Here is a 13,848-nt window from a genome sequence, read left to right as displayed (position 1 = left end):
TTATGTATCTGGCATTTTGACCAAAGTTAACACCTTATATAGCCTAATATCATAAGTGGATTTGAAATATTTTATTATCACACAGGCCGAAAGATCCACCATATAAAATTAATAGTAGGTTCTTTATAAGACAGGGGCACGTTCGAAATGAATGCTTTTGTTTAAAGCACAATTGAACCCAGATACTTGACTTTTCATTTTAAACTTAAATTTAAGCTATTATCACCGCACAAGCAGAAAGGACAAGCATATAAAATTAACAGTAAGTTCTTTGATATGACAGAGGCGCGTTCAAAATTAATGTTTCTGTTTAGAGAACAATTGAACCATGATACTTGACTTTTGCATTTAAAATTTTAATTCCAGCTGTTCTATATAAATGTTGTGTCGTGGAACAACAGTGAAAATAAGAACAGTGAAAATAAGAACAGTCGAGGTTCAGTTAAAGAACAAGTGTATTAACAATAATGTACAAAGATAGGAAAGCGTGTATATCTGCTGGGCACTCTGCTAACAGTTGAAGTGCAGTCGCATCTCTCTCACCGGTGTTGGAATTACTAGCGCTATTTATAGTGCTAATTGATGTAAATTCCTTGGTTCAAGGAAAGCCGGTATAACACACCCCTTTGAAAATATCCTGTATGGGATTAATAACGTTTTTGTTTTGGGTTCACCCTAATCAATTCTGTTGATTTCCGTTTTCTGTTTGATCTTCTGTTCTCCGGAGCTGTCTCTGGTATGGGCACCTGAAAAGTGTCAAATACTGTGTCCATGATGTCCTCCTCGGGCGATCTGGTCACCTCACTGTTCGAGTATCTTTTCGAATTTGGTTAGTGTGACGTTTGTGCACGAAGTCTGGTCCCTTAATTATGTATACCATTTTGCCTATTTGTTTCTCAACCATGCCGGACTCCCAGAAAGTCTTATTATTTTTATGTATCTTGTAGAAGACTCTTTTGCCAACTTTATACCATTTTTTTTGTTCTCGGTTTTTTTAGGTTTGGCCTATCGTGGTTTTGTTAACAACTTGTGAAAAATCGATCTAACCTTGCGTCTGAACATAACCTCAGCAGGTGTCTTCAACATTTCGATGTTTGCATTCGAAATGACTCTGTAGACTTGTAAAAACTGTTGGATTGACTTATCCGTCGGCGACCTACTGGCTTTTTTCAGAGCTCTCTTGAATGTGTCAACGAATTTCTCTGCTGGTCCATTACTTCTTGGGTGGTATGGCGGAATGGTTATATACTCGATTAGATGATCCTTGCAAAAATGTTCAAATTCGGTAGACGTAAATTGCGTTCCATTATCTGTAATAATGCAGTCTACTACTCCAAACCTAGCAAATAGTTCATACAAGAAGTTGATAGTTACCTCGGATGTGGGATTCTTACATTTTAATACTTCCGGCCATTTAGATAGGCTGTCTACAACAATGAGATAATAGAACCTATCTGGCGGTCTTGTAAAATCTAAATGAACCTTCGACCAAGGTCGGCCCGGTTTTGGCCACGATCCGAATTGAGTTGGAGGAGCTTTCATAGCTAATGCGCATCCTCTACACTCCGTGATTTTTTCTTCTATGTCCTTATCCCTGTTTGGCCAATAAACTAAAGAGCACATAAGGCTTTTCATTCTTGATATACCTGGATGTCCTACATGGAATTCCTTGAGCATTCTTTTCTGTAATATCGCATTAATTACGACCCTGTCACTATATAACAGGACATTATTGTAAATTGAATAAATTTCTTCATCCAGTTCGTTATTGTTGATCCTTTCTTTCGTGCATATAATAAATTCGTCCACTTCTGCCTTACTCTTAATCTCACCAAACGTTACTGGAAGTTCTCTTATTGTGTCACATAACATATTTTTTACTTCAACTTCTACTTCAATGGCTGCTATTACAATATCCTCCAATCGTTCTGTCTGCTTAGGTATTAACCTTGATAACCCGTCTGCATGACCAAATTTTTTAGATGGTACATACTCCATTTGAAAATTGTAATTCAGAAGTATGGTACCCCATCTTTGGAATCTATTTGCTGTATGTTGTGGTAGTCCCTTTTTCGATCCGAAAATCATTAATAATGGTTTGTAGTCTGTTTGTAACAGAAATTGCCTACCATGCAGGAAATGATGAAATTTCTTTACCGCGAATATAATGCTTAGCGCCCCTTTTTCAATTTGTGAGTAGTTCTTTTCAGCTGGCAAAAGTGATCGGGATGAATGTGCTATGGGTTTCATTTTTCCATCATCCATTTTGTGTAAAATGCATGCTCCTATGCCATAGGAGCTGGCATCACTTGCAACTATAATTTCATGCTTGCAATTATAATGTAAACAACTCAGGCGTTAAAGTCTCTTTAATTTCCCAAAATGCTTCTTTGTACTCTTGCATCCAGACCTATTTTTGGTCTTTCCTTAACAGTTCATTTAAAGGCGACCTTAATTTATGCATATTTGGCACAAATACATTGTAGTAATTTGCCAAACCTAAGAAACCTTGTAAAGACGCAATATTTTCTGGAGCAGGCAAATTCTTTATTGCACTCGATCTATCTGGATCCGGCCTTCTTCCATGTTTATCGATGATTTGCCCCAAGTATTTTATTTTCTCCATGAAAAATGTACATTTTTCCTGTTTTACTTTAAATCCATAATCCGTGATCCTTTTGAATACTTGGTTTACATGAGCTTTGTGTTGTTCTTTGCTAGCGCTTTTCATTAACACATCGTCCAGGTACTCTACTGCGAAATCCAACCCATTTAATATGATGTCCATAATTTGTTGAAAAATCTCAGGGGCGACTTTGACCCCAAAAGGACGTCTGTTAAACTTGTACAATCCCTTATGGGTATTAATACATAGAAGCTTTGAACACTCCTCATTGACTGGAACTTTCTGTTGTACACATCACTGAGTTGGATTTTAGAAAAATATTCCCCTCCACTCAGTTTCGCAAATATCTTCTAAGGGCTCGGAAGAGGATAATGGTGATCTTTAATGCCCTGTTTAAACAGCCTGTCACGAAGTCGGCGCAAACCCGAATCTCCTTACTCTTCTTTTTTATGTAAACCGTTGGTGCAGCCCACTCACTGTGATCAATTTTTCCGATGACACCCATGTTTTTGAGTCTTTCTAATTCACCGTCTATCTGTTCTATAGTGGCGTATGGAACATTTCTTTTCTTTCTGAACACTGGCTGTTCATTTACTTTTACATCAAATTTTTCTACCGCTTTTGTACACCTTCCCAAACCGCCTGAAAATACGTCTGGGAAATTCTCTTTTAACTCCCTCTTAAGTTTTTCTGCCTCCACATTCGAATCCTCAACCTTTTGGCAAAATGAACTTAAAGGCAGATCCCATAGTCTAAACTTTTCGAACAGATCAGTTCCAAAGAGGTTGTTTGATTTTCGCATCATAAAAATTCTTGCTTTTTCAGCCCCGTTCTGAAAAAAAAATATTTGTCAATAATTCTCCTTCAAAGGTAATTTTTCTGCCACTAACGCTTCTCGCCGTTTTATGTGATTCTTCCATGTCTGTACATTAATAATGGAAATGTCAACCCAACTATCAAGCTGTAGCCTTACTTTCTTTTTAAACATTTTGATCTGTACATATTTCCGGATATTTTGTTCCTAAGGTTATATTTTCGCAAGTTTAATGGATGTCTTTCTGCCAGATTTTTTTCTACAATGCGATGCTTTATGCCCTTTCTGGTGGCAGTTGTCACATTGTTTGAATTTGTAGGGACACTCATTGTACCAATGTTTATTTCCACACCTCCAACATGGTTCCCTGTTTCTTTCTCTGGTTATTTTTTGAAGTCGAATTTTTCTTTTGATGGATCTTTTTAATATGCGACACTCTGCTTTCCTCTTTGTCACAACTGTCTTGTTTCAACGCAATAAACCGTTCACAGTCTTCCGCTAAGTTTTGTAGTTTTAAATTCGGTTCGTTTTCGAGTTTATTTAAAACACAACGCCTGATTTCAGCATCTTAATTTAAGACCAGCCCTTGCACAATTATTAAACATTTAAAATTAACTGATGATAATTCCTCTAGTTTAAAATCGTCACAATGCTTGTTCACTATACTTGCATAAGTAGTGTAGTCGTCTTCCTCTCTTCTAGTAACATTCATACATTTATATCGCCTATGGAAAAGAGACGTTTTTGCAGAAAACAATTCTGTAAGTAACGTAACTGTTTCTTTGAAGCTCAACTCACTGGCCTTTTTTGAGAGAATAAAATTCACGAACTTTGTATACTTGGCTGTTCCCAATTTCCTTAGCAAAAGCCTAACTTTTTCTGCATCAGACCAGGTACTACAATCCGATATAAAAAATATCCTCATATCGTTTATAGTACTGGACGAAAATGACATCGTCTTCTGGATTATAATTGAAATTTTCAATAACGGCCCACACAGTTGTTTGAGAAAATGCATTATGATTATCGTCTGCTTTAGTTAACTGTGTCACCTCCAAAATTTTTCTTTGTTCCTCTTGTATTTTCATCAATATTTCCTCAAAGCGTTTCTGTTGTTGAAGCATTTTTGCTTCAAATGCTTGTTTAAATCTCTCTTCTCTTTCTACTTGTTGAATTTGCTGCTTTTGCAATGCGAGATTTTGCTCTGCCTGGAATTGTTCCAATTCCAACAGTGAATCTTTGAATTTCGCATCCATCATACGAATTCAGTTTACAATTTACTCTTGTATTAAATAAATATTCCTTAGTAAAAAAAAAAAAATCAACCAAGTTTTCTAGATTTTGGTAGCAAGTTTTTTCCCGTCGCCAAATTACTATTGTAGTAATTACTTTGCTGTTAATCCTTGCGTATCCAAATATCTGTTGAAATGACGAAGGTGTTTTGCCTTAAAGATTTCACGAATCTTTATTCCAATCCTTTTTGTTGATTCTCTGCAGTGACGGTCGTTTCGATTCTTTGTCGCCAATCTGTTGTGTCGTGGACAACAGTGAAAATAAGAACAATCAAGTCGAGGTTCAGTTAAGGAACAAGTGTATTAACAATAATGTACAAAGATAGGAAAGCGTGTATATCTGCTGGGCACTTAGCTAGCAGTTGAAGTGCAGTCGCCTCTCTCTCACCAGTGTTGGAATTATTCGTGCCATTTATAGCGCTAATCGGTGTAAATTCCTCTGTTCAAGGAAAGCCGGTATAACAATAAACATAATTTTATAAAATCAACAATAGATTTTCTACAGTGCACTAACAATAAGTTTTGGACTACGTCATTGTAGGGAGGCATGTGAAGTTTCCTCCTGGTACACCACGATGTTTCCCAAACAAGAGCAGGCATTCAATAAAAATGAGTGATTTCACTGGCAATAAAAGTATGGGAAACTAAAATATTCGTTGATCATCATTCTATCCCGGGCAACATCGGGTCTCCCTTCTAGTATATACTAAAACTGTTTTATTTTTAAAATTTTTTTATTTTTTTACATAGGAGTCATCAAGGCCCTGAGGCCTCTCAAGGATAAGTGTTATTGAGTGTACAGTAATCAATGGTATGATATCGTAGATGTGGTTATTAATGAAAATTTGGTAGATTGGATTACTTAAGACAGTGGTTTAAGCTAGATGGATGTTTTTCGAGAAAGATTGGTCAGGGTGGAGCCAGAGATTGGAGCTCAGACGACCATTTGCCTTGGAAGTAATGATAAAACAAAGACAGGCTCGTGACGTCTCTTTTGTGGGAAAGAGTTGTAGGGAAGAGAAAAGGGCATCCCCCACTAAGTTACAAAGTCTATTTAGTACACTGTCAAGGCAGGATAAGCTGCTTCTAGCAGCTCCTGTCCAAATTTTTTATTGGCTAATAATCTTTAATTCATTTATCAATTACAACATTTATCTGTTGATTTCTTATTAGTTTTTAAATAAATCTGCATTGAATATTTCTACTGTTTTAAATTTTTTGGAAATTAATTTTAAAAACTAAAAAATTATTTTGCATTTTATTTTTTCATTTTCTGTTTTTCTTGTTCTAAAACCAAATGTTGTTTAAAATCACAAACATAAATGCAAGATAAGTAATACTATTTAGACTGGATGAATGGAATGTGCATTTGTATTGATTCATTTTAAATAATTAATATATAATCTTTCTTTTTCATTCATATGATTATGGTCTACGTTTTTTGAAAATAATTAATGTGTTTCTTTAAAAAAATACTTCGGCTGTAAATTATTATTTCTGTTCAAATTTCAGAAAAATTGAGTTGCAAGGATCAAAGGGAAGCTGCAAAGAAAAATCTCTTACCGAATCCGAAACGTGTAACTTGGATTTCTGTCCTCCAGATTGTGAAATTAATGGCAAATTCTATCAACAGAATGAAAAGCTACACGAGGACGAATGTACTGTAAGGTATGAGGAGAAAGACAATAACCTTAGTCATTAGTCATCAAATTGAAAATAGATCGCTAGAATAAAGTTAATTTTGTTTTTGAAATATATCACATATGACATTGTATGATGCAATAACACGTTTCTGTTGAAATAGCAATTATTAACAGAATTATAATAGTTTAGAGTTATAAAAACTTTTTCATTGCCAATTTACATGCTATTGTGATAATTGATGTTTATTGAGTGAAGTTTCGAAATTAGTTAATAAAAACATTCCGTTAGAAAGTTGTGTCCAACTTGTGAATCCAAACAATGAAGACTACAATTTATGTTGAGTTAACAAAAACAAGGATGCTGTTCTTAAACAACTGTACACAATGTTATTAATTTGACAAAAATTGTGATTTTTAAAAGCAAAAAAAGAACAACCCAAGGAAAATTTGTGATTAAGCCCATTGCAACAAGTTTCTTGGCAAGTTCTTGAAACAAAATCCATGGGTATCCTCTTGAAAAATATATAAGTATTAAATTTCAAATAGATGCAAATATTAAATTTTTTCAAAAATATATAAATATTAATTTACTTCAATCAGCTTTCAAATGCTAAGATTTTTTTTGTAAAATTCAAGCAGCTATTAGACAGCAAAAAACGTGGAGAGTTGAAAATTGAGATGAAGTTTTCTTTCCAAAATCATTTCTAAAGAGATTCAATTTAAAGTAATCTTTCTGATCATCAAACATTCCAGCAAATTGAATTTGTAGTTTTATGTCCGAATCCGAAATTTTTGTCTCCTGGAACAAACAATGAATATTTCCAAATATATGGAACTTTTGTGAGAGAAACTAGAAATACATATTTATCAGTGTTCCATTTTTATGCATAACTATTTCAACATTTCAAAATGAATAAGATTGCAAAATGAATTTCACTGTTAGATTATATCATTTTTATATCAGAAGTTTACTAGAGGTTATTTTGATAAAAATATTAAAAAACATTTTTTTCTTATAGACTGTTATTTAATGAGAAAGTGTAATTCATTTTCAGTTTGTAAATGAAATAATTTAATCACATAATGATTAACCTTTTCTTTTTGTAGCTATTGCCGTAATTCCAAATTGGTAACTAAGTCCATTTTAGTTGGTGAGTAGAAAATTTTATGCAGTCACACAATTCACTTGACATATTCAGTGTAAAAAATGCATATAATTATGAGCAGATATTTTTTTTATTTATATTATTAAATTTATATATTAAAGTTGTGAGTTCCTCCTAGGAGTTTGGAGATAGATCCCTCCTTTCTAACTAACTATATTCTGAAATTAATCATGTAACATTTTCATTAATGACTGATCAATAAACCAAATAAAAATTTTTATACATGTGGGTATTTATAAGTTTTTTATTCTCTTCATTGCATTTCATGAGTGACCATTGATCATTTCGCCTGTTTAAATAAGATGAGTAAAATATTTCATGTAGGAAAGACACAAAGAAACGTTCGCTGACATCTTCAAGGTTTTATTTGGATATAATAAATTTAGGAGAGAGAGAGAAAGACTAATGTTATCTAATTATTTACTTCTTAAACGATTTTCTAACTCAAGAAATGAGTGTTGCAGACAGACATCAAAGTAACGTTTACTGAGATTATTAGTTTTCTTCGTCATTGAGCGTGTTAACATGACTTCCATTGAAGAAACTGATTGGAAAACAGTTTCTATCGCTTGGAAACTTGACATCATTCAACATATTTTCTTAGATTTTACTTTTGTTAGATTCTATGTTATCAGCATTTTTGACTACAAAGAGGTTATCGTATATATATATATATATATATATATATATATATATATATATATCTGTGTGTGTATATATATCTTATATTTAAGCAAATACTGTTAAAAATAACAAACCTTCAGTGTAATTATACTTTTTTAAAAATTTTTTCGATTAACAAATGATCGTTTTATATTAAAATAAAAAATAATGTATGCTCAGTATGTATAATGAACGTTTTTGATTCTCTGTTACATTATCTTCACATAACTCCAACCTGATACCAAATAATTTATAATTTATAAGATGTTTGAAAAGAAATTATTCACTATTAAACTCCTATGTCCTAAGAATGTTTTAGGAGACATATTCACATTTACAAAACCTTCACGGTTACATAAAGAGAAAAAATATTGTGCTGAATAATTCTAATGAATTATTCAACACAATATTTATCGTTTTTATAATGAGATAATCCGTGACCCATTTGGCCAATGTTCGTACAGTGTGCATCATCTAACTAGATAAAAAAAAGTTTAATAAATAGCTAAACAGGTTCAACAATATCAATGCTTTATGCAATTGTAACAGAATTTCTTTTACTCTCTCCCTTCCCTCACTTATTCACTCTCTTCTCTTATTGCTCTTCTTTCTCTTTATTTTAATTACTTACATCATTCCATCTCTCACTAGTTCTCTTCACCCATTCTTTATGCACAAACATTAACGATCCACAGAATTTTAACATCATACAGATTAACAAGATTTTATACATCCACATATTTGTGAGCTAGACAAATAATGGCAAAAAGATATACTAAAATATTTAAAAACATTTGACCAACATATTTAGAAAATATTTTACTCTTTCTAATGCATATTTTTACATGTGTAACTTCATTTAGGTATCAATAATAATAGAGAAAATATTACACAACTAAATATATGTTTATATTATTACTTTGTTATCTTATTTAATAAGTACATAATGAAAAGAAAATGCTCTGTGTATATTAATGTTTAGGCTTTATGAAATTTTATTCACTTAACATTCATTAACTTTTAACGACTTAACATTTGCATTTACAATTTTAGTTGATGGAGGTTTTACTGAATGGTCAGCTTGGACAACATGCACCAAAACTTGCTCTGGAATTCGACACAGAACCAGATCATGTTCCGATCCAGTACCCCGATGCAACGGAAAACCATGTCAGGGCGACAACTCTCAAACTGTCACTTGTAATGACAATGTGCCATGTAAGTTTCAATTTGATATTCTATAAAGAATATTTACAAACGATTAGAAAGAAAATGTATATAGGATATAATGAGCTGAAATCTTATATATAATATTGTATTTACAATATTATATACACAAGAAAATAAACAGTATTATACATTTAAAAACAGAAATTTTCAAAAACATAACCCCTAAAACTAATGAGACAACGGTATGTGTAAGACCTTAATTTTACTGTAATGAAATATAACATTTTATAACACTTTATTTTAATCATACATAGAAAAATAATTGCTGTTTGTAATATTTATAATTATTAATTAAAAATAATAACACTCTATCAAGTTTCATTTTATTAATTTATAAACTAATGTGGCGATACTAATTTACAAATAAAGAATTTCTTCTTGTTTACTTATTTTCTTTGGCCAAACAGGTTGTATGGCTGATCCTTGGGGCTCTTGGGAGCCATGTTCTGTTTCTTGTGGTACGGGTACAAGAAAGCGTCAAAGAAACATATTGCCTAAGAAAACTGACTGCGAACTGAAATCTGAAGAAACGGAGAAATGTAATACTCAACCATGCTCAAGTAAGTAAATATGCTTTTTATCTTTATTAAGAAATAAAGAATAACATTTTATAAAACACCTGATTAGCTTGAAATATGAGATTCTTATGACATTTCCACATGATTGTTTTTTTATTATTTTATCTAATCTAATCTTGGTAATTATATTCCCAACATTTCCACCAATCTTACTTCCAAACTTCTTCACATGCAACTTTTTGAACTTGGAAATCTTCTAGTCACCCAGGAACCCATACAGAATTTCAAACTGAATCTTTTATTTAGATTGTTCTCATCCCATCAGGCATGACTTGGTAAAAATGTTACTTTATATTATTCATAGTCATTATCGTCTGTAGCAAAGATTGAGCCTTCAAATTCATGATGACTGTCACTGACAAATGCTCTCAACCATGTCATGCATATTTGCTTTTTAATTTTCTATTTAGTTGATAACATAAAAGATATATCTCTAAACATAACAGAATGACTTGCATTCACAAATGATATTAACAGCATCAATAATATCTCAAACAACAACAAAAGCAATAACATTGTCATAAAATTTAACAATAATTTATTAAGTTATGTTATACTGAGTTTTTAATAAAATAGTTTATCATACTTTTTAATACTAACTAAGATGAATTAAATAAAATAAAAAACGTAAAAGTGATGAAATTGTCTCTAAATATCGGAGATGTTTACATGCTTCAAAGTTAAATGGTGAAACGGTTAAATGAATTTCTTATTTCAACCAAGTTAATTATTTCAATAACAAAATAATGAAAGCATCTATAAATGATCAACATCTTCAATAGAACAATTTCTATCGAAATGTAGTGACATTTCTTTCCAATTACAGCAATTTATTATCAATTGAGTTTTGGTAAATTCAGACTTACTTTCTGACATGGATTTCATTGGTTCCCAAAGGTAAATTTTTTTTTTATATTTTTGGCCACGATTGTTTTTTTTTTTTTCATTTTCAGAATTGACTATAGATTTATAATGGGATTCAAATCAGAAATTGAAGGTGGCCATTCTATTATTATTAAAGCTGGATCAGTTAAAATTTGAGCAAGATTAGTTCAAAACATTTTGAGTTACATTAGTTTATATTATTTGCATAATAATTTCAGAAAATTTTTATCATCAATCTATTGTATGCTTTATAAAATATTTGGTTTATTTTTTACTTTTAGTAAAATGCCGAGTCACTCAATGGAGTAAGTGGTCAAAATGCAAAGGAAAGTGTGGAATTGGAGTCCGTGTTAGACGTAGAAAACCATCGAAGTTTGCCTTTGACTGTCCTAACCTTTCAGAGACAGTACAGTGTATAAATCAATGTGGTGTGTATAATGTTGTTAAACTTTTTAACAGAATTAGTTTTCTCTTTGTAATTTAGTCTTAATTTTATTTCATGAGTTATGTTTTTATTTTTATAACTTTGTCTATTTCATTTTTTCCATAAACTATTTTTTATACCAATAAATGTTACAATCATTTTCCTATTCTTTCATTCTTTTCATCTTTTTTCCTATTTTTTTTTTACATAGACGTCACCGCTTATCAAGGCCAAGAGGCCACTCAAGGATAAGGGTTAAAGAGTGTACAGTAAAAATTGGACAATACTAACCGTTAGTAATGGAGATTCGGTAAATTTGTTAACTTATATGGAACGGCTCATCAAGAACTTGTTTACGTCAGACTTGAAGACAACCATATTGTAGTCAGTTGGAAAGCAGAAAAACGGAAGACAATTCCCTAAGCATGTAGTTCTAAGAAAGAAGCTTTGCTCATGGAATCTAAGCTTAGGTTTAGGCACAGATAAAGAGTGGGGGAAATTAGTGATAGTGTTTTCTGCTAGACGGGTATTTCTTGTGAAAGTTTGGCGAGGGGGGACCATAGAATGGAGCTCAGCCGAGCACCTGCCATGAAAATAATGATAAAGCAGAGACAAACTCGCAACATCTCTTCTGTGAGAAAGAGGTTGCAGGGAAGAGAAAACGACATCCCCCACAAGGCTACAAATCTATTTTGAACTCTATCAAGTTCTTTCTAGCAGCTCCTGCCCAGATGTGGCAACAGTATTCCATCCTTGGACGTACCTGGCTCTTATATAGATAGAGAATTGCATCAGTAGTGAGATATCTACTGGATCGATAGAAGGATCCCACCATTTTTCCAGTGGCCTTGGCAACGGATTTAATGTATGTGTTTCATTTCAGATCAGGAGTAAAGGTCAAGCCCAGAAGCTTGTCAAAACATGGAGCCTCCCCAAGACGAGAGCCATCCATTTCAATTGATACCAGATGAGGATCAGAGCGTTGATGATATAAAGATAAAAGCTTGGTTTTAGATGCATTAAAAGTAACAAGCCACCTCTTTCCCCCATTGTACCACTTGCTTAAGATCAGAGGAGAGAGAATAAGAGAGAACTTGGTCATTTACTATCTTAGATGTGCTACCATAGATAGTAGTGTCATCAGCATAGATGTCTACGAATGATGTAAGGATGTGATTTGGAAGATCATTAATATAGATCAGGAAGATAGTTGGGCTCAGGATGAACCCCTGAGGGACTTCAGCATTAATTCTAAAAGCTTCTGATTTCTGCCCACTACTCTTATGAACCTATCAGAGAGAAATGATTTAATAATTGAGAAGACATTTCCAGCTATACCGTAGCTAGAGATCTTGTGAAGTAAACCTTTATGCCATACTCTATCAAAGGCCTTTGATATGTCAAGAGCAATTGCCCTGGAAAAGGAGCCTTTGTTGAGTGATTCACTAATCCTATGAGATATAACCATTAGCACATCTGCTGTAGATCTAGCAGAATGGAAACCATATTGCATGTCACTAAGAAAGTTATTTCTGCTGAGGTGGTTGACTACTTTATTTAATATGGATTCCAACAACTTACTCATAATGCACAGGAGACTTATTGGCCTGTACTGCACTAATTTTGGGATTCTTTTATTTTGTTTTCAAAATTGCATGCATTTATTATATATATTATATTAATTATATATGTTATATCTGAATTTGTTGGCATTTAAAGATTTGTTGTCTTTTCTGTATTTCCACAATTTTGACATTTTAATTATAATTGGTGCTACACAAATATGGATAGCTGGAATATATGAGTTATTTCCCTTTGACTGACCCTCTCGAATATGAAAGATGCCATCTTTGGCATGTATTATACTTTTGAATAATTTAGATATAGAAAGTTTTTCATTCTTTGACAATTTGACCAACTCATATTATTTTGTAAACATGGAGGGTATCTTTTGTCCAGAGAAACTCAATTTACACCCCACAGCATTGTTAATTGCTAGAACATGTGATGCACTGGGGTAAAAATTGACTTGTTAATTTTAACACCTCTAAAATCAAGGATTGTTATTTTATACAATCAAAATGAAGAAACGGCTTTTTTTATAGGATCTTAAGACTGGTTTTCACTTCAGATCTAACATAGAAGACATATATCCAGTCTGCTGCTAATGTTTCTGGGAAAATGGCTGGATCACTCTATTGTTCTAAAAAGTACCGGCACCAATCCAAGAACAAAAGAAAACTGATTGCAACAATATTGTTTCCCTTTCTCTATCTGTGTATTAATTTTTTTCTCCGTTGTTTGAATTCTTTTTGCTGTAGACCTTGCAGTGAATAGTTATAAAATTGTTGGTTTTATTGACTAAGGAACCTTTGAGAAATTTATTGCTAAGAAACACTGCCTGAAAACTCAAACTCAATTTGAACCTTTCCCCCCAATCTCACAGTTTTCTTATGACACATCTGCTATTGGTTAGTGCAGAAGAGTCTTGTATGTAAAAAAAATTCTACCCAGAGACAAACTCGAA

General features: G+C 32.6%; 1 protein-coding gene across 1 annotated transcript in view; it reads left to right on the top strand.

The window, feature by feature from the left end:
- LOC145291077 (uncharacterized) overlaps positions 1–13,848 on the top strand; it is a 240,441-nt gene that overhangs the window by 211,304 nt on the left and 15,289 nt on the right. Inside the window, exons 46-50 of the mRNA XM_080136591.1 lie at positions 6,245–6,400; positions 7,483–7,526; positions 9,258–9,422; positions 9,842–9,994; positions 11,179–11,325. Coding sequence (XP_079992717.1) covers positions 6,245–6,400; positions 7,483–7,526; positions 9,258–9,422; positions 9,842–9,994; positions 11,179–11,325 — 665 coding nt within the window. The remainder of the gene's footprint in view (positions 1–6,244; positions 6,401–7,482; positions 7,527–9,257; positions 9,423–9,841; positions 9,995–11,178; positions 11,326–13,848) is intronic.

Source organism: Euprymna scolopes, chromosome 12 (genome assembly GCF_053919585.1).
Source record: "Euprymna scolopes isolate OS-2025 chromosome 12, ASM5391958v1, whole genome shotgun sequence".
NCBI lineage: Eukaryota > Metazoa > Mollusca > Cephalopoda > Sepiida > Sepiolidae > Euprymna > Euprymna scolopes.
This window is presented reverse-complemented; position numbering and strand designations above follow the sequence as displayed.